Source organism: Chenopodium quinoa, unplaced genomic scaffold (genome assembly GCF_001683475.1).
Source record: "Chenopodium quinoa cultivar QQ74 unplaced genomic scaffold, ASM168347v1, whole genome shotgun sequence".
In the NCBI taxonomy this organism is placed as follows: Eukaryota; Viridiplantae; Streptophyta; class Magnoliopsida; order Caryophyllales; family Amaranthaceae; genus Chenopodium; species Chenopodium quinoa.
In genome coordinates, this window is record NW_018745438.1 from 140,142 (window position 1) to 165,461 (window position 25,320).

General features: G+C 30.6%; 5 protein-coding genes across 6 annotated transcripts; 1 reads left to right on the forward strand and 4 right to left on the reverse strand.

Moving 5' to 3' along the window:
* Positions 1–12,926: 12,926 nt before the first annotated feature.
* On the forward strand, positions 12,927–15,391 carry LOC110713533. The gene is made up of 6 exons (XM_021891981.1): positions 12,927–13,065; positions 13,310–14,312; positions 14,390–14,479; positions 14,555–14,638; positions 14,758–14,799; positions 14,909–15,391. The coding sequence occupies exons 2-6, from the start codon at positions 13,806–13,808 to the stop codon at positions 15,389–15,391; spliced, it is 1,206 nt and encodes a 401-aa protein (XP_021747673.1). The 5' UTR covers positions 12,927–13,065; positions 13,310–13,805.
* A 450-nt stretch (positions 15,392–15,841) lies between these two features.
* LOC110713538 lies at positions 15,842–16,472 on the reverse strand. 2 transcript variants are annotated; one of them, XM_021891988.1, is made up of 3 exons: positions 16,427–16,472; positions 16,112–16,312; positions 15,842–16,012 (listed from the first exon to the last, which is right to left on the reverse strand). In XM_021891988.1, exons 1-3 carry the CDS (start codon positions 16,430–16,432, stop codon positions 15,899–15,901), a joined length of 321 nt encoding a protein of 106 aa, XP_021747680.1. In that variant the 5' UTR covers positions 16,433–16,472; the 3' UTR covers positions 15,842–15,898. The 2 variants fall into 2 exon arrangements, with proteins under 2 accessions (XP_021747680.1, XP_021747679.1); XM_021891987.1 differs by lacking the exon at positions 16,427–16,472 and having other exon boundaries at positions 16,112–16,417.
* A 155-nt stretch (positions 16,473–16,627) lies between these two features.
* LOC110713534 lies at positions 16,628–17,277 on the reverse strand. Its single transcript, XM_021891982.1, has 3 exons — positions 17,124–17,277; positions 16,877–17,036; positions 16,628–16,774 (listed from the first exon to the last, which is right to left on the reverse strand). The coding sequence occupies exons 1-3, from the start codon at positions 17,168–17,170 to the stop codon at positions 16,628–16,630; spliced, it is 354 nt and encodes a 117-aa protein (XP_021747674.1). The 5' UTR covers positions 17,171–17,277.
* A 371-nt stretch (positions 17,278–17,648) lies between these two features.
* Positions 17,649–20,380, reverse strand: LOC110713535. The gene is made up of 8 exons (XM_021891983.1): positions 19,639–20,380; positions 19,285–19,560; positions 19,014–19,190; positions 18,551–18,923; positions 18,407–18,468; positions 18,217–18,285; positions 18,072–18,137; positions 17,649–17,988 (listed from the first exon to the last, which is right to left on the reverse strand). Exons 1-8 carry the CDS (start codon positions 20,371–20,373, stop codon positions 17,848–17,850), a joined length of 1,899 nt encoding a protein of 632 aa, XP_021747675.1. The 5' UTR covers positions 20,374–20,380; the 3' UTR covers positions 17,649–17,847.
* Positions 20,381–21,292: 912 nt separating this feature from the next.
* On the reverse strand, positions 21,293–24,002 carry LOC110713536 (biorientation of chromosomes in cell division protein 1-like 1). Its single transcript, XM_021891984.1, has 10 exons — positions 23,810–24,002; positions 23,659–23,718; positions 23,342–23,485; positions 22,429–22,521; positions 22,255–22,317; positions 22,014–22,094; positions 21,852–21,928; positions 21,721–21,774; positions 21,512–21,604; positions 21,293–21,393 (listed from the first exon to the last, which is right to left on the reverse strand). The coding sequence occupies exons 1-10, from the start codon at positions 23,851–23,853 to the stop codon at positions 21,293–21,295; spliced, it is 810 nt and encodes a 269-aa protein (XP_021747676.1). The 5' UTR covers positions 23,854–24,002.
* Between the last annotated feature and the right edge of the window lie 1,318 nt (positions 24,003–25,320).

Consider the following 25,320-nt stretch of genomic DNA (forward strand, 5'->3'; position numbering starts at 1 on the left):
GATTTGGATTACTTATCGTGTTTAAATAAAGGAATTGATTTTAAAAGGTTTGTTGAATTAAATAAAGATTTTCAAGGAAGAGTTTTTGATTTTGAAAAGTTATTAATATGAGATTTTATTCTCAAGTATTTATTTACAAGGTTTGATTTTGAAAGCATGTTGAATTAATTAAAAAGGACTTTAAATTATATTGGAACTATTGGATATTAAAAGGATTTATTGAACCATTGAATTATTATTATTATTATTAATGCTTTATAAGCATATTAGTAATCCCACTATGCGGATTTGGTTTATTGATAAGGCCTTGTACTTTGTATGACCGGGTCTTTCCTCAAGAATAGCCTTGAAATATAAGGAGACTAGATTGGGGGGTGTGCACACTTGGGTGAGAAATTGGATTAAAAGGAATTGGTTCTTAATAAAAGATTGGTTTTATTAACTATTATTTTGAATATGAATCATTGGAATCAGTTTTGGAATAATGAGTTTTGAATTTATTGAATTAATTATTAGAATTGGTTTTAAAAGCATGTTTGCAAATAAATTGAAAGTTAACACTATCTTGAACTTATCGTACTTAGCATAATTTGCTAATCCGTACTTAGCATAATTATTGGAATTGGTTTTAAAAGCATGTTCGCCTTGTTTACCATAATGGTAAGCAGTGTTGACTATTTCAGGTAGAGTCATGAATGAGCATATGGGAGTCTAGGGTTTTGCTTCACCTAGTTTAGGAATGTTGTCTTGTCTTTATTTTTGAGCACTCATAACAACGTTACTATTTTTATAAGTATTATAAAAAGAAAGTTGAGTTTCCGCTGCAAGTTTTGTTGTTGAGTTAAGTATTTTGAGTAGCCTTGCGTAATCACGTGGCAGTAATACGCCCAAGTCTATCTCTACGGTATAATTATACGTATCATACTAGTATTTCCGTAGTGGGATATTTGGGGGTGTTACACGTCCTCTTAGTTCTGGCCATAGTGTCCTGCACAGACACAGAGACGGTCATATATATTTGGGGACTTTTGCAAAATGGATCAGGCGGCACTCCTTGTCCTAGATTCAGCCGTTCCAAGTGATCGACTGACAGCTATCCTAGGGCGTGTCGTGTGTGTTTGTGAAATCATTTATGAAAATCAAGGACAAACAAGCACAAACGGAAAGCAAAAATTAAAAAAGAGAGTTGGAGCAGGCGGTTACCTTGTATGAAGGTACTGTTGAAGACTATCTGAACTGGTTGTAGCAGGAAAACTAAAAGCAAATGACAGATATCAAATTCTCTTAGAGAAGTCAAAGATTCTCTCATATTCTCTCAAATGGTTTTTCGTGAATATGCGAAAAATGAGGGGTAAAAGCTATATTTATAGAGGAGTAAATTCAAGGGCAATCCCGTAATTTCCCCAGATGGTGAACAGTAAAACTAACCCACCAATGCATGAGTGACAAATGTCACAAATTCCACATGGCGCGCCACATCACATTTATGAGGGGCAAATGTTTTGGGTAAAATTACCAGGCCACGCGGCCCTATTAGAAGGAGACACGTGTCACCTTAGGGAAGGCCCCAAATGGACTTATCTCCTTACGACATGTGTCCTTCCAAGCTATTGCGAAAAAGGCTGCCTTTATGGCCTAAATCCTCAGAAAGCCACAATGCGGCGCAGCCCACTAAGCTTAGGTCAGAATGACCTAAGAGAGTGCACATTTTTCAATGAACCTATAAATAGGGAGATTTCCCCCATTTTGGGACCCTTTTATTTATTACAACATACCTGAATTCTCTTGCATCAGAAATACACCTAATCTCGAAATCCAAGAACATCTCACTTTTACCTTTTCCGCATCTTTTTACATTGTCCTTACACGTACTCACTTGATCGTCGAAGGCAGAACTCCAACCACATGGAGTCTCCGTTGTTTTGGAGATACAAATAGAAGACTCCAGACTTAGTGACGTAACTCTCCCAAGGGACTAGAAAACCCCGAAATAATATCCTCTATTGGCTTTATGATATCATGATGGCTGGATGGATATCCTCTATTTGCTATATGATATCATCCAGTCATGATATTATATAGTCAAAAGAGGATATCATCTAGCTAATAAAGGATATCTTCTAAAGATCGAACTGATCAATAGAGGATATAATCCAGCTAGTAGAAATATCATCCAGCCAATAAAGGATATCATATAACTAATAAAGGATATCATCCAGTTAGTAGAGGATATTATCTTGCCAATTGAGGATATCAAAAACCCGCATTTCGTCTGTCCGGACTAACGCAATACCTTCTCATGTTGTAATGAATTTTACCGTCATCACATACAAATGGGTTTAACAAAACCTAATACCATCCTCATTCAAAAAGGGTTTATGTAAATCTGAAATTGAAATTTTGCTACATCTCCCAACAAACACAAGTAACACCACTTCCATTGAAGGAACACAATTTTATTAAAATTAAAGAGATTAAAAAGGGCAATTTCAAGAGTCAAACGACTCCATTTTATCCTCCAATTAATCCTGAATTCGACTTGTCTTTGCTTTTCAATCTATTATATTGGCTGCTTCTAAAATATAGGTTTTGTTTTTTAGAAAAATTCACTTTAATTTATTAACCCAAATTTTCAGCAATTTACTCTCAATAATCCCAACTTACATTTATTTGGGAGCAATATGAACTTTTGGGTTAATTTTCTTGCACTAGATCGATTAACCAGTGACCTAAATAAATGGTGATTTTTATTTTGTAAAATTCATGTGTGATGTGTCGCAACATAATTGGTCTATTTACTTTATTTTTTTTTTTTGTAAAAAAAGAAAAAAAATAATAAAAACCTTTCCTAGCCAGCCACCATCCTTCCTCCATTTAGCCCCAACCTCCAGATCGACTGAAATTCGACCGACCGCCTCCCCTAACAATCGATAACGGCCAGTCGACCCCTCTTTACTCCTAAAACCACTCAGGTGACCCTCCTTCCCCATCGAAACCACCCCCTTCCGCCATCCCCAAAATAGCTCCTCCCTTCTCAGGTCGATGAAACCGCCCCTCCTCCCTTCCCTCGTAGTCAAAACGACCGATTTTTTAGCCCTTAATTGGAGATTATTGCCAAGAAATTAAATGTAGTTGTGTTACTCAAGGTTTTATGATAAATTTTTTTTTAAAAATAAATAAATAAATAAATGGTAGTTGTTCTCAAAAGTTGGCATTATAATAGTAGTTGTTGGTAAAATTTTCTAAAATTATCACAAAATTACCCTATATTTAAAGTATAATACTCCCTTCGTCCCTTTATATTGGATAAGTTGGACTTTTACACGTTTGTCAATACACCTATTTGACTATTATTCATAACATACTTTTTAAAATTATAACAATTGAATATTAATAGAGCATTCGTTGAAATGAACAAGATCTCACATGAATTTTTTACTTATGTGAGTGAATTTGAAGATTATCTAATACTCCCTTTATCCCACAATACATGGCACAGTCAACATTGCACACATGTCAATGCACTACTTTGACTTTATTTGTATATAATTAAATATTAATGAAAATTATTTTTAAAATTATATTTTAAAACTTTATATATATACCTATTTAAAAGCATATTTTATGATAAAATATGTTTTTATTATGTTAGTAAAAAATTACAATCAAAACTAATACATGATTAGTAAAAAAAGTCCAACCTCTCATTTATTTTGGGACGGGGGGAGTATTATGAATAATGTTTAAAATCTGAACATAACCAATAAAATGAAAAAGAAGAAGTATTATGAATAGTATGTAGAATATGATAATAACCAATAAAAAGAAACATAGGGGTACCCTACAAAATTAATAATCCTAAAGTAATTGAAACACTTTAATATACATTTTTGTTGATACATAACATTATTTTACCTTTAATAATTTTGATTGTATATTTATTATAATTAGTTGATACTATGAAATTTAATACAGTGTATCAATTTCTTTGTGCATATTATTTATAGAACTAGTGTGTGGCCTGAGCGATACTCTGGGTTATTTTTTACCACTTGTAATTGAATAGATAAGTTCATTCTTTATTATTTATTAATTCATTATTTGTTTATAATTTATAATAGTTTCTCATTAAACCTTTGAATAAATTATTTATGGAACAACTATTTACTAATTATAAAAACATGTTCTTGTAAAAAAAAAATTATATGGACATATCCTTTGTATATAATTTATAATGTAATGAAAATAAAGACATAATTATTATCAAAATAATTAAATAACTAAAATTTATAACAATAGTTAATTTTTCTTGCTTGTATGTATTATCTCAATGATCATAATTAGCAAACAATAGGATCTTTTTTTTTCTTAAGAATTGTAGTTATTAAATGCTTAGATATCCATCCAATCCATATACTTATATATTTATGAGTCGAGTATAAAAACATGATTAATATATGGATGAGATGGTAAGACATCTAATGCATATTTTTGTAGTTGTGAGTTCAAATCTCATGATAGACATTTTTATTAGAATATGCTCATAGTTGAAAGATGACATGGCAAGGGTGCCACGTGGCACATAAACGTGTTTAAGAATGCGTTTTAATATATAAGTATAGATTCAATTCAATCTCTTAAAAAATTATGCCGATTAAAGTAATGCGCACTTTAAAAAATGGAGGGATTATTTTTCTTGCATTAAATGTATGAATTTATTATAAAATTATCTATTATAAAAAATTTAGTATAATTGTAGTTAAATAAATATAGCAATTTTATCTATTTTGTGTGGTAATTGTAAGATGGGTTTGTTTTTAACTCTATAAATATGACTAAAGTAATTACCGCTAATGTCATTATTTTCCACATGCCAACCTCTTATAAAATAATTTCCCGCCAAAACTAATAGTGACATCATCATTTTTTTTCAACATAAATAAAAATTTAAAAATGATAAATTAATTATACATTTCTCTAATAGATTTTATATTTAAATTGACTAATTATGCAATTTTGAGTGGAAAAATTAAAGGAAGGTCAGACCATTTCTTTTTCTTATAAATATTATCTTTTTCTCCTAGTCCTTATATTTTATACAGATTATATGAATTGGGGCTTCCACTCTTTATTAATTTCCCAATTTATTAGATGTTGATTAAATTATTTGTAATACGTACATATTACACACAAATAAACTAAATAATATTGTTAAAATCGTAAAATAATATCTAAATCATGCATCGCACGAGCCTAATCTATTATTTTAATTATTAGCTCTCCATTAATCTATTCTAAAGAGTAACAATGCAAGAATCGAGGTGATAAGATTGAAAATGAGAAAATGACAATTTATTTACTTTTGACAAAAATAAAAATAAAAAAGTTAATTTAATTGCAAAACTGCAATGCACTTGTATCATAAGAGTCATTAAAATATGGAGATACTGATTCATAAAATTAAAATTATATTGATACTCCTTTTATTATAATTACGATCTTGCTAACGAGCGCCCCGGGGCGTTAGATAAGGATAAATTATATTGGTTGAAATGGTATTAAGTTAGGAATTCATGACAAAATCACGAGTCGTTCAGTGTAATTAATGTTAATTTTACTCTAATATTTTCATTTTAATTATCTTATCCAACACCCCGGAGGCGCTTATTAGCTTTTGCCTTATAATTATAATGTCAATAATCTTTCCAAATATTATCACTTTTTGTGATTTGATTAGCCCCAAATAAAATTAATATAGACATAAATGTAAAAAATCTTAGACATTACATGTATTAGTTTAGGTCGAAAGAAACTAATTCTTCTAGTTATTTATATCATTAAATTAAATGAGACGTAATCTTCTCTCTTTTTTTCTTTTTTTTTTAATTTGATTGATTCTTAATTAAAGATTTAACTAGCCTTCTGGCCCGTGCAATGCACGGGTTATTCATATAAAATTGTATTGAGAGATAAGTGAGGAAAAATATCAATTTTTTTTTTTTTGGAGAAAAATATCAATAAGTTATTATAGGGTATAATATGTAATCGGAAACATGATTAAAGAAATTAAAATTTTGGAACTTTAATCAAAAAAGAGGCTTAAATAGAAGGTGGAAGGGCTAAAATTAAAGAGAGAATAGGAAAAGGTTTAATTAAAGGGGAGAGATGAAGATGAAGAGATAAAGTGTGTATGAAAGACGAAGTATAAGTTTAATGAAAGATGACATGTGGCACTATGGTTAGAGAAGTGTAATAGAATGGATGAGGTAATGTGTCTTTCTTAGTTTCTTGGTTATAGTTTTTAAATACTAAGTATAGATTATTTTGAATACTTGCCTTTCTAGTATGTGATGTGTCAGTTGAGAGGTAGTGATTTAGGTTTTGGTCTTTTCAAATCAATAATCAATATTTCAATAATAATAATAATAATAATAATAATAATAATAATAATAATAATAATAATAATAATAATAATAATAATAATTATTATTATTATTATTATTATTATAATAATAATAATAATAATAATAATAATAATAATATTGCTAGTGCTCCACTCACACCCCTTGTCAAGCCCGGTGGTGGAATTCGTCCTATATCTGTGGGTACCGTTTGGCGGCGTCTGGTTTCGAAAGTCGGTGTTGTTATGGTTGGGCAGTCTTTGGGAAGTTACTTTGATAGTCTTCAATTTGGCGTTGGGGTTTCTTTAAGCGGTGAGGCCATTTTTCATGCTGTGAATCGATTACTTGAGGTTCGTGGATCTGATGTTGGTCTTTCAATGTTGTTGGTGGATTTTCGTAATGCCTTCAATCTAGTTGATCGTGCGGCCATGTTACGTGAAGTCCGTCGTCGTTGTCCGGGTATTTCGCGGTGGGTTGAATTCTGCTACTCTAATCCAGCCAGATTATATTATGGGGACCACACCTTATGGTCGTCTCAGGGGGTGCAGTAGGGTGATCCCCTTGGTCCTCTGCTTTTTGCTTTGGTTTTACAACCCTTGGTGTATAAAATCAGAGATACTTTTGATGTAAGTCTTCAGGCTTGGTATTGACGGCACTATTATTGGTGACACATTGGTGGTGGGGAAGATTTTGCAGCTGATTATGGAGGAAGGGCCTCTATTTGGGTTACATCTTAACGTGGACAAAACTGAAGTTTTCTGGCCTACAGAAGACCCCCGAAGCAGGCTTGTGGGTGTCTTTCAACCTAACATTGCTCGACCTTCGCGTGGTGTTAAGTTGCTTGGTGGTCCTGCTAGTTCTGATTCTGGTTTTAGTAGTGAGCTTGTGATGCATAGGGTGACCAAGACCATTGCGCTTATGGATAAGGTTGCTACGCTGGATGATCCTCAGTGTGAGCTATTGTTACTTAGGGCTTGTACCGGAGTTTCTAAACTCTACCTTGCGTTGCGTACTTGTCCCCCTAGTACTTTTGAGACGGCTCAGCGCACTTTTGACGGGGCTCTTTGATCTTCTTTGGAGCGTATTGTTACTGCTTCCGGACCTAGGTTTGGCGATTGGCAGTGGCGGCTTGCCACTTTACCATTTGCGTTTGGAGGGCTTGGTGTTTATTCTGCAGGTGATATTCGACATTATGCTTTTCTTGCTTCTCGGTTACAGTCTAATAGGTTAAAGACAAAGCTTCTACGACATGCTGACATTGTTGGTCATGGTCGAGCTTTTGAAGACGCTTTGAGTCTGTTTAATGGCGCGGTGGATTATGATTTTTTTATGTAATCCTAGTGAGCTCGCTGCCCCGAAACTCATGAAGAAATTGGCAGATATATATTTCACGAAGGTTACCGATTCTGCAGAATCCACCTTTTCATTATCCCCTCGTCTATCAGCATTGTGGAAATCTCAGCAGGGAGATCACATGTCTACTTGGTTTCAGGCCGTTCCTATTTCAGGATTGGGTCAGACTATGAACGCAAAGACTTACCGATGTGTGTTATGCTACCGATTGGGTGTTCCGTTGTTCTCTGCTTTGACACCGTGCTCTGCTTGTTCGAGGGTTTTTCAAGGGGATATTTTTGGCGATCACGCGGTGTCGTGTGCTAGTATTGTGGGTATTAAACATAGACATAATGTTTTTCGGGATACCCTAGTTGATGTTTGCTATCGTTCTGGGATTTCAGCAAGGAAAGAGGTTGATATTGGGTTGTATGGAAGGAACGACGAGGCCCTCAGACCTGCTGATGTGTTACTTTATTCTTGGGATCGTGGTCGCGATGTTTGTGTAGATTTGACATGATCTTATCCTTTGACACTGTCAGGGCTATCTGACTTTATTCCTGGACGAGTTGTGGCTGATGCAGCTCGTCGGAGGCGGGTTAAGTATGAGGCTCGTTGTCAGGCAATTGGATGTGGGTTCATTCCCTTCTCCTTTTCTTCGTTTGGTGTATTAGAGAAGGAGGTTGTTGCGTTGCTTAAGAGAATTCAGAGGTTCTCGACGACGCAAGACATTGGAGCACGTGCTGCAGCTCATATTTTTACTAGGGTAGGCTTTGTTATAGCTAGAGGAGTGGGGGCCAAGATTGTATATCGGCTTCTCACTAATTTATTGTAGGTTGTATGACTTTTTGTTTTTGAGATATAATAATAATAATAATAATCTATATTATATACAAAAGTAATCCCCATAATTATCCCTAAAGTACACTTGGCATTACGTCATTAAAAATTTTCCCGCTAAAAAGTTTGTTACTTTTTTTTTTATTGAAAGAAATTTTTTAAGTTTAACCTTATATTTAGGGAAGGGAATGATATACAACCATAATAATTTAAATTAAAATATGAAAGTGTAGTAGTAAAGTATATAAAAAATGTGATGTAATCTATACTATATACTAAAGTAATCCCCATAGATATCCCTAAAGTACACTTGGCATTATATCATTAAAATTTTCCTGCTAAAAAGTTTGTTACTTTTTTCTTTGTTATTGAAAGAAGTTTGTTAAGTTTAGCCTTATATTTAGGAAAGGGAATAATATATAACCATAATAATTTAAATTAAAATATGAAAGTGTAGTAGTAAAGTATATAAAAAATGTGATGTAATACTATATTATACTACTTTATTGAGAATAAGATTAAGCTTAAATATTACGAATACTAAAAATCTTATTACTCTATATTTCTTCCTTTTCACATTACTTGTATATCACAATATAATGTTTCTTATAATTTTTTTTATGTTTTTCTTATAGAAAATGATTCGTTTTACACGTTTTAAAATAAACGAATAATTAAAGTATTATTGTACTTTAAAACAGTGGGTTCTAAACTTGTGTATAATACTAAAACAGACACCAGAAATGACATGTGTCAATATTTGGTGTAGTTTTTTCCCTCCAAAAACACACTTCCTTTTTTTGCTAAAATCTTCTTTGGTAATTTCGTATAATATAACTACTAGGTTAGATCCCGTGCCATGCACGATGATCTATAGTTGTAACCTAAATTAGCCTCGTGCGATGCACGAAATAAAAAATTTCTTTGAAATAAATATATTTTATATATGTACGTCATATGAGAAAAAAATATATAGAAACATAATCATTAATTGCAATGGTATTTAGATCTAAATAATTTTGAAGATAGTAAAATTTTAACCAAATTATACAATAAAGAGTACTCTTAAACCGGGAGTAATTATACTTGTAGGCCTCATAGTTTTTTATAAATCCATAATAATGTAAAAAAATTAAATAGAAAATAACATAATACAATAATTGTCTTCCAAAAAAAAAAAATACTCCAAATATATAATTTAATAATTTAAGGCAAAATTTTAAGAAGGTTTAAAATATAAGTAAAAATAAAAGTAAAAATAAAAATAAAAATGTGATGTCAGCAATTGATTTAGGAGGGAAATTTTTTTACCGCAACTTGACATTTGTACATTTTAAATAGGGGATGATGTCAGTGGTTGTTACTTTAGTTATATTTATAGATTATAATATTATTCAAAATCTTTTATAATACAGAGTAATAAACATATTCCTTATAGCTATTATTACTCAATTTTGTAATATCTTTTAATAATGGGGCAATATATTATAATAAATACTTTGTATTACATTGTATGTCATATCTTTAATACATCATAATTTATTTCTACAAATGTTGAACATATTTTAAATTAGGTAATTTTTTAACAATATTCAAATGATGAATCTGTTGAATAATAGATTCGTACTACACAAATTATTATTTTTATTATTATATAACGGCAATTTTTAAAACATTCATATGGTCTACCATGTGGTTTTAATATACTCATTTGTCTAATCGACTATTTTCATTATATTTCATGTTTTATGTCATTATGTATGCAAAATAGGAAAATAATACATATGTTATAGTTGCATTATTTATTTATTTAAGTTATTTTTAATACAATTTTTTATATTTTATCATTTAAATGTTGTGAAATTATCGTGTATGGAACGAGACCTAATCTAGTGTAGTTATAAAATTTTAACGGGAAGTTGTATACTCGTAATTTTAAATTTCCAAATGTAGCCATAAAATTATGAATAAAAACTTTCGTTTTAATTTATTTGCAACATGTATTATAAATGAATACTACGAATTATTTGCAACAAATATTTTCTTTCCTTTCTGTACTTGTCTTTTCTTTCTTTCTCTCTCTTCATCACATGCACCTTTTTTTATCTATCTATTTACGACTCAAAAACAAAAGGAAAACTTGAACTAATAATCCCACCTTTGGCTCATCTTCTCAAAATAATCCTTTCATTACGTATTCCGGAAATAATCCCACCTTTATACTCTATCTTCTCAAAATGAGCCCTTTACCTGTTACTGAAATTGGTAACCTGTTTAGAGGGTATTGTGCCACGAGTTGTCTTCTAATTGGATATTTTTATCTTTCATATTTAAAAAATAAAAGAAGAAAAAAAATCCCTTTTCCCAAACAGTCCTCCCCTATCGGAGCCCCTCTCCCTCGCTAGATCAACCGCTACAGACTAGTTGGACCCAGCCATCCGCCAGAACAGCTAGTCGGCCAGCCATCCCCTTTAACGAAAATTTTACCCTACACCCTAGTGTAGGGTGTGTTGCCTACACCCCCCCTATGCTACGTCGTTTTGCGATTCTTTCCTTTTTTTTTCCTTTTTTTCTTTTTTTCTTTTCTTCCTCTTTTTTCCTTTTTTCTTTGTTTCTTATTATTCAATTTATGTATATATATGATTTTAAACCCTATTTTTTCTCTCTCTTCAATTGATCAACCACCATTTTTGATCTACATTTTTCTCTCGCTAATTCATCTTCTTCATTTGATTTTTTGAACGAACTCGTTAATTGTTACCGATCATTAACGGCGAATTCTGCATCTGGAGATTGCGTTGATTTTGATCGTGATTGCGAGCGTGTGTTTCCTTCTGGACTTCGTTTGGTTGATTCGTTTGTGCAACAATGTGAGTAATTGTTATCATAATTTTGCAATTTTTAATTATCTCTAATTTGTTCTGTTATAATGCTCTGTTAATTTAAACTTAATTGATGTATTATTATTCACTTTCGATTTTTGAATTTACTACTTTGATTACATTATGATGAACGTTTTTGGATTGTTACACTTTGTATGAACATTTTGTTGCTTCATTTGTTGTTTCATTTGTTGTTTTCTTTGTGTTTTAGAATTGTGTGTTTTTGTCGTATATTTTGTAGATTATACTTTCAATTAATCGTTTATGTTTTCTTATTCATACTTACTAATGTGTTTATGTTCAGTCTTAAAGTCATTTTTGATCATTTATTTTTACATTTTTATATCGATATTATGTGTAGTGGTAAATAATGAAAATATTGTTCAAAATATTATGTGCTGAAATTCTTTTTGCAATTGATCATGTGCTGTTTTGATATTGAACATTTTACTTATTTGTTATTGTTCATTCATGAAACTCTTTATGATCATTTATAATTGTATATTGTGTAGTGGAAAAAAATGATGATATTATGTATTTAGAAGCAGAACAGTCTGAATTAAAGGATAAAGAATTTAAATCTGAAGATGAAGCTTTCGAAGCGTATAATGAATATGCTTTTAGGAAAGGTTTTGGAATTCGAATTGGGAAGAGTAAGAGAAGAAGAGATGATTCTTTTTTGATGAAAAGATTTGTTTGTTGTAATGAGGGATTCAAAGATAATAAGTGTAAGAATAAAAGGATTTATGAGAAGTTGGATCATCGAACTGGTTGTTTAGCTTTTGTGCAGTTTCATATTGATCATTTAGGGGTCTATACGTGTACAAGACATGAAATGGTTCATAATCATGCTATGATTCCTCCTGAAAAAAGGCATTTGATAAGGTCTCAAAGAGGAGCAGCTTCTTTTCATTTCAACAATGAAATTGAGTGGAGTCAAAGTTACTGATTCTTTGAGGGTTCTAAAGAAAGAGGTTGGGGAATCTCCTAATCTTTGTTTTACTGCTTCTGATGCTTATAATGCATTGTCATCTGAAAAAGCTGCCCAAATTGAAGGATGTGATAGTAACCAATTGATTAAATATTTTGCTAAGAGACATGTGGATGAGGCAGATTTTTATTATGATTTTGAACAAGATGATAGTGGTGCTTTAGTTAGTTTTTTTTTGGCGTGATGGTAGGATGATGAAAGATTATCATTACTTTGGAGATTTGTTGGTTTTTGATACAACTTATAGAACTAATAAATATGGAATGATATGTGCTCCATTTGTTGGGATGAACCATCATGGTAACAACGTCATGTTTGGTATGGGTTTTATTCTTAATGAGCGCACCAAGTCTTTTGATTGGTTGTTTGATACATTTTTGCTCTCAATGGGGAGGAAAAGTCCCATTACAATTATGACTGATCAAGCACAAGCGATTGCAGCGGGTATAAGAAACATTTTTCCTTCAACTGTTCATCATCGTTTATGTGTATGGCATCTTGAACAAAATTCTAAGAAACACATTGGAGCATTGAGAGCTTTGGAAGGCTTTACAGATTTGTTTGGATATCTTTTGAAGTATTGTGAAACTCCTGCTGAATTTGAATATTTCTGGAAAAGGTAAATTATTGTTTTTTGTATTTATTTTTTATTTTTATTATGTGATATATTTGATTATTATGTGATATATATATGAACATTTAGTGTTTTACATATGATCTTACAATTTACTTTGTTATGTATGTTATCATAATATTATTAGTGTCCATATTGTTTATGATCATTATTCTTTATACAAATGTACATATTTTAATTTATATTTTGTTCATTTTTAAATTAATATATGATCATTTCTGTTATACAGGATGTGTGATAAATACAAATGTGAAAATGATGATTGGTTATGTGATTTGTATAAAATAAAGGAAATGTGGTGTCCTTCTTATTCTAAGAAGTATTGGTCTGGTGGTATATTGTCTTCTCAACGTAGTGAAACTACTAATAAGTCAGTTTCACAACGTCTTAATAAGACTCAAGGTTTATGTGATTTTTATCATGTTTTTCTTGATGTCATTTCTGAGTGGAGAAGTAAGGAAGGTGCAAGAGATTACAATACTCTGAGGGGTAATAGGCACCTAGCTTTTGCTAATATTGGTATATTAGTTCATGCAAGATCATTGTAAACTATTCAAGCTTATGTGCTTTTTGAAGAGGAGTTCATTAGGGGGACAGCTTATGATCATGTTGATAATGGTTTGCGTTTTCCAGAATATTCATATCTTCTTTGGAGGCCTGGGAAGGATATAATTAAGCATGAAGTTGTTTTTAATAAGGAAACACATGCAATTTGTTGCACATGCATGTACTTTAGTGAGACTGGTTTACTTTGTTCTCATTCTCTTCGAGTATATCATTTGCATTGTGTGCGTAATATTCCACAAGAGTATATAATGAAACGATGGACAAAGGCTGCCATGTGTAGTCATGGTATTGAAGAACCTACTTTGAAGACAAATGTTGTGGCTACTAGTGTTTGGAGGTCACAAACAATCAGAAAGTTTGTTAAGTTGATAACAAGTTGTCAGAATTCTTTGAATGCAAGGGCAGAGGTTGAGTGTTATTTCAATTTGTTAAAAGAAAAGGTTGAGAGTGTATCAGGTGTAATTGACTTTAGTGAACCTGTTAAAGAGGTTGAAATTGTTGATCTTGAGATCAAGAATCCTCCAAAAGCTAGGCCTAAAGTTGAGAGGAATGTAAGGCCTAAGAGTACCTTGGAGAAGCAGTGTAACAAGGCAAAGGGTAATTTCAAGAGGAAAAAGTCTATGTACACTCCTTACAAAAGGGGTATAGGGCAAGCAGTTGTACAGGTATATGATCATTTCATATTTTCAAATTGATCATTTCAATTTTCGTAAATGATCATTTATGTTTTTTTTTTAAATAGGAACTTGATGAGAACGGTTGTGCTGTTACTTATGTTAATTCTATTAGTGATCCCATTGAATTGATTGTTTTGAGCAATAAACGGGCTCAGGTAAATTCAAATGTGCCAAAAAAAACATTTTATTTATATTTTATTAATATTGATTTTTATAATTTAAAAATATAGGTCGGCTTAAAATCAGCTGTTGTAGAAGAAATTCCTTCTAGTTCTAAGGAATCAAATCATAGTATTTCCAATGATTTTGATCAAGTATGTTTGTTTGTTATTGATTATAAATTTATTTTATTTTTTGGCATTTATGATCTATATTATAATTTTTTTTTTATTTAATTTTTAATTTTTTATATTTTTTTTTGGTTTTTTTGTAGGCTACTGGTGAAAGCTCTCTTTCATTTGTCATATCTATTGATGTTGATATTTCATCTATTGCTAAGGTTTTTTTTTTCCATATTTGTTTGTATAAGTGTTTGTAACTGATCATATACTGGTTTATTAATGATTAATTTAATTTTTTTAAAGGCGAAGGATTTAAATCTTGAAGGTGTTTCTGCTGTTCAACCTCGTTCTAATGTTGGTGCAAATAAAGGTTCTTCTGGTGTTAAAACTTACTCTCAAATTAATCCAAGAGTTCCAATTCATACTAGTGCATCAACAAAATCTCATGTTGTTATTCAACCTACTGTTCCCAGGAATGTTCAAAATCAAACTCAGAATTGTTCAAACACCAATCCAGAAATGATCATATCCAACTCCAGGAATGTTCAATCAACAAATGTTCAAGTTATTTCTCCTACGGTTCAAATAAATGATCAAGGATTTCGTGTTCAGAATGTTCAAGTTACTCCTCCCACAGTTCAAAGAAATGATCAAGGTGCTTGTGTTCCAATTCTTCAATCAAGAAATGTTCAATTAGGTTCTAAAAAGATTTCTTCTAAGTATGATAGGTTGTTAGCCTTTTTTGATACAAGTGTAGCTAAACGTTTGGCTAATAAAGATAAATAATTAGTATTCCAGAACTTTATAAACATTAGACTTTTTTGTAATGTTGATTTAATTACTATTTTTTTGTAATTTTTAATTTTCGATCTATTATGTAAAAGACATAAATATTATATTTTATATAGTACTATTTTTAGTATATTTGAACTTTATATTAGAATTTTATATGTTTTTAAAATTATACATTTATCAATGATTATTTAGTCATTAGAATTTTATATGTTTTAAAATTTTACATTTATCAATGATTATTTAGTCATTTGTATATGAACAAAAGTAAGAACCAACATCCAATTTATAAAACTTATAAAAAACTTTCATTCAAAGATTAAAATGAAATATCAATTACAATAATATTAAAATAAAATATAAAAAACTTTCATTCAAAGATTAAAATGAAATATCAATTACAATAATATTAAAATAAAATCCATAAGCCTATTTCTTAAAAAAAAAAATAGTCATATATAAGAAATGAACATATACATAGTTGTAAATGAACATTTGAAACTACAAAGTTGCAAATTTTCTAGCTTTCCTTCTATTTGCTCTTGATTCAGTGTTTTCTTCAAATAACATCAGTTCTGCTGTGTATTGGAGCCTTAGATTTCTAATTTGTTCCACCTGTTGAACAAAATGAATTGTCAAATTTTAATTAAACAATCTTTACTGTTTCATAAATGAATATTATATCTTAAATAATTGATCATTTATAACTCTTACATTGTTTGGTTTTAAATCACAAATCCAGCTCTCATTAGGATCAGCAGTGAAGGTTTCCATATGCTTCATAATGTAAACTCCACAGTTTGTATAGTCATTGTTGCTACGCCATTTCATCTTTTCCAAAACAACTGTGTAGTCTTCAATTCTTTTTGCATCTTGATATCCAAGGTGTTTCATGTACTCTGCCAATCCTTTTAACTGATAGAAAAAAGAGTAAAAATTGTTTAGAAGTTTGTATTGTGATGAAGACATGAACAATTAATAAAATATAATTGATCATGTAGCCAACTATAAATGAACATATTATCTCACCATCATTTTTGGTTGTTCTTCATATTTTGCTTGGACTGATACCTTTTTTGGTAGTTTTCTATTGTCAATTATATGAATTTTGTCTTCTATATTATTGACGCACAACAGAAAAAAATGTTGAGAAGTTGATACTGGGAAGAAGACCTGAACAAATTATATAATGTTATTGGACAATATATTGAATGTAATTGAACATTTGTATTAAACAAGAATTAATACATGTTTATATCCAACAATGCTTTCAATTTTATTCAACTTCAGTTCATTATCAATTCTTTCTATGAAGGCATTAATTTTTGTCTTCATTGATGATCCTTCTCGACAAACTCTATTTGTGCACATAATGTGCTGTTGAAATAGAAACAAACATATAGAAGTTAAATGAATTTTTAGCAATTATTTATCATAGGAAAATAGAATCAATAATATAAAAAAAGAAGAAAGACTAACATGAAGCACTGTTGAGAAATAAATCTTGTTTCTCGGCTTTTTATGATTAAGAAACCTTGCCCATCCATCTATGACACAATTTGTCACTTCAACATCATCTCCAAGAGTTTTCATTTCATTTCTATTGATGAGATTCAAGCCATCATAGTATAAGAGTGCACTGCATTATGAACATTTAATAATATGAATGTGAACATATTTTTATAAAAGATATTAAACCTTAAGTTTAATTAGTGTAAGTAATTACCTTTCATCTTTTCCACCAAGAGCAAAGTCTACTGCAATTTGGTTCATGGCTTTCTCATCTTTAAACAGATCCTTGTACTTGACCAAGTAAGGAGATCGGAAAGCAGGAGGAATTGTTTGCTTTTCGCGTTTTGGTCTTGTTGTTCAATATAAAATATTGTTAAATTAAGAAAATTATGAGGAAAATAAATGAACATTTGAGTTTATATAAATAAATTTGAAATTATACCTTTCAACCTTTTCCTTTTCAGTTTTTTTCTTCTTTTCTGCAATTGACTTTTTCTTATCATCATTCCTGGTCATATTACATAACACAAATGTACATTTAGGTATATGAAAATGTTCATTAGTATTTTTGAACATTTACTTAATATAAATAATGTACCTTTTTGTGACTTTTGAGGATGAAGCAACAATCTTCTTGTTTTCACTAAAAAGTCAAACAATGTCAGTACATATTAATAAAATATAAGCTTCTTATGTAACACCCTGAATCATTTTCAATTCATAAAATGAAAGATATTGATTTAACATAAACCTATTGATTTAACATAAACCACACATTCATATTACATATTCAACAAAATAATGTTCACACATACAATAGTTTGAGAAACTCCAGTTTCAAGTTACAACACGATAGTAACATAAGTTAAATTGTTCCATCTAGATATTTTATCCTTACTAATTACATAACCCTAATAGTAAGACATGTCTTCAGGATTTTACCCCTCCACTTTTTCATCATTTTTTGTTTTCAAAAACATCTTCCTTGTTTTGTTTTCCACCTCCAACTGTGTTTTTTGGATCATCACTTTTTTCACCACCATATGACCTAGGGTCAGCATCAACCACTGAACCAGATCCTGCATCTAAGAAAAAATTTAATTAGATATAATATTATTTCTTTGTAAATGAACATTTGAGTATTTATAATTGAACATTATACCTGTTCTAGGCAATCCTTCATTATCTGACCTAGTGTCAGCATCAAATTTTGAACCAGTTGCTGCGTCTAACAAAAAAATACAATTAATAATGAATATTTCTTGTTTGTAAATGAACATTTTACACTTTTTAATTGAACATTATACCAGTTCTAGAAAATTCTTCAATTCTTTGTTCTGAAGCTGCTGAAGTTTTACCCACATCCTTTTCTCCAGCTGTATTATAAATCATCATTTTGGAGATACACTAAGTTAATAGTATTTACACATAATAATTAGAAATGAACATTTCTAATTAAGTTTATGTACATTATTATTAAATATATGAACATATTACCATTTGTTGAAATATTGGTTGTTCAATTATATCACCAAGTGTTGAAGAGGTGGGCCCTGTTTCTGTTTAGGACAATTTAGACCACAAATTTAGAATTTTTAATATAAAAATTAGGATATATAGTCTCTTTTAGTTAGAATTTACCAATGGCTGGAGAAGGTGGAGTCAACCCCAAGCTGAAAGCTTTTCTGATGTCATATTCTTGTTCTTTTTCCTTTCCCTTTTTGGTTAATTTCTTCCCAGTCATTTGCTTCTCAGTTGTTTGCTTTTCAGACCCTTGCATCAGATTCTTCTCAGCTTGTGCAAGTGCATTTAGGAAATCCTCACTGCCAAAGAATTCTTCATCTTGGCTTAGAATTGATGGTTCCCTAGCTGCCACCTTTCCTAAAACTTCATCAACTTTTTTCACCAAGTCATTTCCAGAGAAGATATCCTTTGCCTTCACCAATTTTGAAGAAAGCTTTGACAGGTTTGAACAAGTTGTTTTTACCAGGGAAACAAAATCATCCATAAAAACCTATATGAATGAATATTAAAAATTATGCAGTTGAACATTTCAGATTATACAAATGAACATTTATGTTAACAAAAGTGATCATTTTATAACCTTAGGACTTTCTTCAACTTCTGCAGCAATCCTTGGTAGAATTTTCCCTCTCCCAAATCCCAATTCTAATTCAATCTTCAACCTCTCAAGAACCATGTCTCTATTCCATGCAGATATGATAGGAATTGTTCTTGGAGGCCTTTTGTCTAACCTCTGAACTCTATCAAAATAGAACAACTACAAGAAAAAAGAAAACATGGAACAGAACATAAACAATAAAAAAAGTGCATTTATTTAAATTTAAATGAACATTTTGTATCTAAGAATATACCATCAGAAATTGAAGAGGGCCTTTGTAGAACCCCTTGCCTTGCTGCTTTCTCCAATCAACATGACATTTGATAAGTGAGTCATATACAAACTGACACCAATTCAAATTTTTTATGTTTTCTTTGTCCATCATAGAATAAAGAAATTTGAAATGGCATTGATTGTTTGATACACATTTCATCAAGCAATTCACAGCCACTGCTAAAAAGTTAGTAATGAAATGTTCACTTGGTGGTCTGTTGTTGGTGAATTTATCATTTATGTATCCATTCACAATCTGCAAACAAAATGAACAAAACATTTATACTTTTGATCATTTAATGTATTTAAAATGAACATTTAAAACTGATCATACCTGACTCACTGATGGAGTTTTTCCTGACCATGATTTTCTCCATTTCTTCAGAAATTCTGCATACTCCTCACTAATTTTATCAGACTTTGGCTCAACAATTGGAATTTCTCCTGTAGGCAAGCCATAAACTACCCTAACATCCTCTACCTCAATTTCTATTTTTTCATTCTTTGGTAGTTCAAAACACTGGCTATTTTCTTCAAAACTTCCCAATAACCAGTTACAGAACTTTTGATCAAGTTGAGGTAAACTAATGTCAAGAAGTGATCCTAACCCTACATCAACAACTTGTTGTTTTTGGGTAGATGTCATCTTTTTTATCCATGCAATGAACTTCACATGTCCTCCTCTCTTTGAAGATTTCTCTTCCTCAAATTCATCTTCCTGAATTTCCTCAACTTCATCAGTTTCTATTGCTTGAACCATTTCCGTTTTCATTTTCTTTTTTCTCCTACCTTCAATCTTTCCTTCATCATACAGTACCATATTTTGCTCCTCCTTTTCAACCTTTGCCTTCACTGAATTCCCTTTCTTTGCCTGTTTCTTCCTTGGCTTTACTTCTTCCTCTTCCTCCTCTTCCTCCACCTCATAATCATCCTCACTGACAGGCTCTGCTTCTGCTCTATAAACTGACTCTTCACTATCATCATCACTGTCAGTAGAACTTTCATCAGTAGGATCTTGAGAGGGTTCATCTGATGGTACTTCTTGTATTTTTTTTTCTCTTTCCAGCATTTCTCTTGGCAGGACTGGCATCTGAAAATTAAATATATAATTTTGTTTAAGTATTGAAAATGTACAGTAAGCAAATGATAAAATGAACAAAATTGTTTTCTCAAATGATCATTCTATATATAGAAATTGAACATTTATAATATATCATTATATACCTGCTTTTCTTTTGCCAGCAACCTTAGAAGTTTTCTTCACTTCTTCTGGAGTTTTCTTTTTCCCACCTATATATTGAAATTGAACATTAATGATATACCATCATAAATGATCATTCTATACATTAAGATTGAACATTTACCCTTTTTGCCTTGTTCTGGAGGATATTCAGCAGGAGCACCTGCCATTTTTTTTATTGGAGTAGGTGCTGGAGGTGGTGCATCAGCTTCCTTTTGAATAGGAAAAGTCCTTGTAGACATTCTTCTCTTCTGTCCTATTTTTGCGGTTTCTTTAGCAGGTTCAACATCCTTCTTCAGGCTTCCCTTTTCAGATTCATCTAACAGAACATCTATTGTTTTAAAAAAAATTTATGTTAGTATATTTGAAAGTGTAATATTTATTGTGTAACAGAAAAGTATTATGATTACCTTGGCTCCTTGTAATTCTACCACTTGGCACAACAACAAGGATTTTGTTTTTGTTTTTCCTTGCAACCATTTTGTATCTTGTTTTCATTTTGGTTGACTGATCACTTTTTTGTGATGATGGAGCTGTCTCCTCACTAAGTTTTGTGGAAACTTTATCATCATCTTGATCTAGAAGATAAGTTTCATCCTCAATTTGAACAAAATCAGGTGCAATTTGTGCTGCATATGAAATGATCAAATATAAAAGATTAAATAAACATTTATTTAAATTGGATGACAAATGTTTACTATATACAATATAAATGAACATTTCAGATAATGAATATGTACATTTTCCACTATTTACCTTTCGGATTCGTTGTCTTTGTAGACTCATCTTCCACTGTTTTCTCTTTAGGGATTTTCTCCTTTTCAGGCTCTTTTTTTCCCTCTTGTCCTTCTATGAAAATTTAATTAGTTAATATTTATATATTTTTTTAATCTTATTGAACATTCAATATTATGTAGATCCAATATGAACATTTATGTAATAAAAATGTACATTTATAAATTTTTACCTTCTACATTTGTTGTCTTTGGAAAGACATCTTCCACAGTTTTGTCTTTAGGGCTTTTCTCTTTTTCAGTCCCTTTTTTTCCTTCTTGTCCTTCTATTAAAATTTATTTAGTTAAAATTTAATTTTTTTAATCTTATTGAATATTTAATATTATGCTTTTCCAATATGAACATTTTTTGTAATAAAAATGTACATTTTAAAATTTTTACCTTTTTCCACAGTTTTCTCTTCTATTGGCCCTTTTTCTTTCTTTTTTGCTTCACCTTCAAAAGTAATAGTATTGTTAAAATTGATATTTACGACTATTAAACAAAAATATTCAATAAATATGATCATTTACCTTTCCTGATTTCCTTGCTTGCCTTTTCCATTCTTTTGAGATTTCTCATAATTCTGATTGTCGATTCTTTGTACTTCCTGTAAATGTATGATATTGTTATATAACTTTGAAATATATTCATTAATTGATTAAATTAATTCAATTATTTAAATTTAAACATACTTTGGGTTTCTCTCTATGTCTAAATGTATTTCTTGCATCTTGTCCTTTAATGTTGTTATTCTTGAATCATCTTTGGGTTTTCTGATATTTCATTAAAAATATGTTTGAATTTACAATTTTGATTAGTAAATAAAAAAATGAACATATAACTTATATTACTATTGGCCATGAGCAAACTTTTTTGTACTGATTTTCAAATGAACATATAGTCTATCTAAATTGAACATTTAAGTTTTCTTACTTTTGGCCAAGACTATTCTTTACTGGATTGCTTTGCACTTTTGGTTGAACTTCTTCTTGCTTGCTGAAATCAATATTAAGAAATACTTTAAATAAAAAATGCACATAAATTGTACACAAAATATACTGTTATAAAAATGAACATTTGTTTATATAAAATTGATCATTAGTATACCTTTCATCCCTACTCTCTTTGTCAGTTGTGTTATGTGTAGCAGACACACTCTTAGTTGTTGCATTAGTAGCAGGAATGTTCTCACTTTGTTCACTTAAAAAAAACAGAATTATTTTATATAATATGATATTAAAGTATGAACTAATTTATATAATGAAGAAGATAATTAGTTATTTTGGTATAAAGCTTTTATACCTTATTGTTTGATTTGTCTCTGGTGGTCTTGATTTTGACATAACAAATTTCACTCGAACCTTTTTTTTTTCACTAAAATTTTAAGAATTACCTAATAAGTTTGGTATATATATACAATGTACAATAATTGAATGTAAAAACAATTATTTTATACATATAAACTTACTTGTTTAAAGTGTATCTTTCATAACTATTACCATATTCATTTTGTTCTATAACCTTCTTTAGAGTTAATGGTTCAGATTTCCCATCTCTAAATTGAAGCAAGTGTATCACTCTAAATGGCACATCACTACATTATAAATTAATTACATGACATTAGTTTGAATGCATATCACTGAAATGATTATTATCATATTTATATATGTGCATGATGATTTAATGAAATGTATATTTGTTATTTAAATCTCAATGAATACTCAAATGAACAAATATACATATATGATCATAATTATATCTATAAATGAACATTATGAGTATCAAATATGATCATATACAATGATGTTTCAATGAAATGTACTTTTGTTTTTAAATCTCAATAAATACTCATATGAACAAATATAAATATATGATCATAACTATATCTATAAATGAACATTATGAGTATCAAATATGATCATATACAAATAACATATTAAACAAAGATAAAACCAATTTTTATCAAATACAACTAGCATATTAGACATGAACATAATATATTCTGTAAATGACTAATTACCTTGGTAGTGGAGACATTGTTAAATCCGTACCAATTGACTTGTCAATATCTTTTAAAAGTTCCGGATCTACAATTGGATCATTTTGGCGGTTTTTTTTCAATTTGTCTACTCTTGACTGAAGAGGTACATCATCATCATCGTCTCTGTTTTATTTAATAAATTGTTAATGTTTTAGTTATTTTCAGTAAAATCTTAGAACAATTACTACAATCGCAAAAAATTTTAACAAAAATTAGGTTTTACAAATAAATTCGCTCTATAATTTTCATCGCAAGAATATGAACAAATTAGGTTTTACAAAAGTTAGGGTTCATACATTTCTTCAGAAATTTTCAACAAATTACTCGTCTCTGAAGTATTCTTCTCCAAAATCATACTACAATTGCAAAAAATTGAACAAAAATTAGGTTTCACACATAAAATCGCACTATAATTGTCATCGAAAGAAAATGAACAAAATTACTTACTCTTTAGATACATTTTGCTCCGATTTTGCAGTTTCTTCTTGCATGTTCTTCTCTGTAGTGGTTTTTTGCAAAATCGCACTACAATCGCAACAAAATGAACAAAATTAAGGTTTCACACATAAAATTGCACTACAATCTCAAAAAATGAACAAAACTAACGAAATTACTTACTCTTTTTGTTGTGATTGTTTAATTTCTTCTTGAATATCAGACATTTGAAGCAATTTTGGAGTATGATTTTGTTGTGATTTGTTGGCTTTGATGAGAGAGAAACTCTAAAGAAATGAAGAAGATGGTGTTTAGAGAGAGAGAATGATTTGAAATTGATTTTTTTTTTTTTTATGTATATATATATTTGGGGTAGGGGAAGTTAGTTACTGCGGTTATTGTGGGGAGTGGGTAATTATTGTGGGTTAGTGAAGGGGGTGTGGGTAGTAACTCTAAACTCTGCGTTTAGAGGGAGTGTAGGTTGGGCTACCTACACTAGGGTCTAGTGTATACCAATTACCCCTTTAATTCCCTACAACCCAATTCACCACCGCCACATAATAACATCCTAACCAAAAAACAAAAATCCCCTTCCCGAAAGTAATGGCAGCTCTCTCCGTCTTCTTGTTCCTCCTCCACCTCTTTTTCTTCTACTTGCTACAATATCCTCATTCTCAATATTATTTTTGTTTAAAATAAATAGAATAGTGAAAATGAGATGTTTTGTTTTTATTTATTCAATTCCCCCTTCCCCTGTTACCCCATTTAATTTCAAGCTTGGGTTTTGATAGGGTTTCGATCCAGTGGGATTTCAGTCCGGCATTTCGAGGTCGAGGGTAGGTTTTTAGTGCGAGAGTGGGGGTTTTAGGGATGATTAGTTGGGAAATCGAGGCAGGAAGGTAGGGATTAGAGGTTGCTTGGTGGATTATGCCATGGGGATTGGGATTCCAGTGTTTCTAGGTAGTGTTCGGTGTGAGGGTGGGTGTGGGGTTGCTGTTCAAGGTGGTGGTGCCATAGTAGTTAGGGTGATGGATGGGTGGTGATCATGGTGGTTGACATGGATGAAGAGGGTGAGGTAGGAGAAGTGGGATTAAAATAATCATAATAATAATAAATTTAACTAGTAAAGCAGGTTAAAGGTAAAAAGTCTCATTTTGAGAAGACGAGATATATAGGTGGGATTATTTCTGAAATACGCAAAGGAAGGATTATTTTGAGAAGATGAGCCAAAGATGGATTACTATTTTCAATTTATCCAATACAAAATTTACCAAAATATTAGGTAAATGTCACTTCGTTGCAAATATTTTTAAAACCGAGGTAGTATAAATCTTGTAATATTGTTGTAGTGTCATGCATACAATTAAGAACTTTTGATTGTTACCACTATTTAAAAAACCCGATTTTGGCTTTTACCACCTACACTTTTATTTATTATATTTTATTTTACCACCACAAAAAAAACCAAAAATTGTTTTTTCACAACATGTCGTCAAGAACCTTTCATTATATCTAACGAAATT

Coding starts and splice junctions, on each gene's coding strand:
- LOC110713533 (XM_021891981.1), top strand. CDS start 13,806: ATGTACTTTAGTGAGACTGGTTTACTTTGTTCTCATTCTCTTCGAGTA. Junction 14,480..14,554: donor TGAGCAATAAACGGGCTCAG/GTAAATTCAAAT, acceptor TTAAAAATATAG/GTCGGCTTAAAATCAGCTGT. Junction 14,800..14,908: donor CATTTGTCATATCTATTGAT/GTTGATATTTCA, acceptor ATTTTTTTAAAG/GCGAAGGATTTAAATCTTGA.
- LOC110713538 (XM_021891987.1), bottom strand. CDS start 16,366: ATGTCTTCATCACAATACAAACTTCTAAACAATTTTTACTCTTTTTTC. Junction 16,013..16,111: donor GTGATTTAAAACCAAACAAT/GTAAGAGTTATA, acceptor TTTGTTCAACAG/GTGGAACAAATTAGAAATCT.
- LOC110713534 (XM_021891982.1), bottom strand. CDS start 17,170: ATGAACCAAATTGCAGTAGACTTTGCTCTTGGTGGAAAAGATGAAAG. Junction 17,037..17,123: donor CTTGGTGGAAAAGATGAAAG/GTAATTACTTAC, acceptor TTCATAATGCAG/TGCACTCTTATACTATGATG. Junction 16,775..16,876: donor ATTTCTCAACAGTGCTTCAT/GTTAGTCTTTCT, acceptor CTATTTCAACAG/CACATTATGTGCACAAATAG.
- LOC110713535 (XM_021891983.1), bottom strand. CDS start 20,373: ATGCTGGAAAGAGAAAAAAAAATACAAGAAGTACCATCAGATGAACCC. Junction 18,286..18,406: donor AACCAATATTTCAACAAATG/GTAATATGTTCA, acceptor TTTATAATACAG/CTGGAGAAAAGGATGTGGGT. Junction 18,138..18,216: donor TGAAGAATTTTCTAGAACTG/GTATAATGTTCA, acceptor TTTTTTTGTTAG/ACGCAGCAACTGGTTCAAAA.
- LOC110713536 (XM_021891984.1), bottom strand. CDS start 23,853: ATGCAAGAAGAAACTGCAAAATCGGAGCAAAATGTATCTAAAGA. Junction 23,486..23,658: donor TTGAAAATTTCTGAAGAAAT/GTATGAACCCTA, acceptor TAAATAAAACAG/AGACGATGATGATGATGTAC. Junction 22,522..23,341: donor ACAATGTCTCCACTACCAAG/GTAATTAGTCAT, acceptor GTTTTTTTTAAG/TGAACAAAGTGAGAACATTC.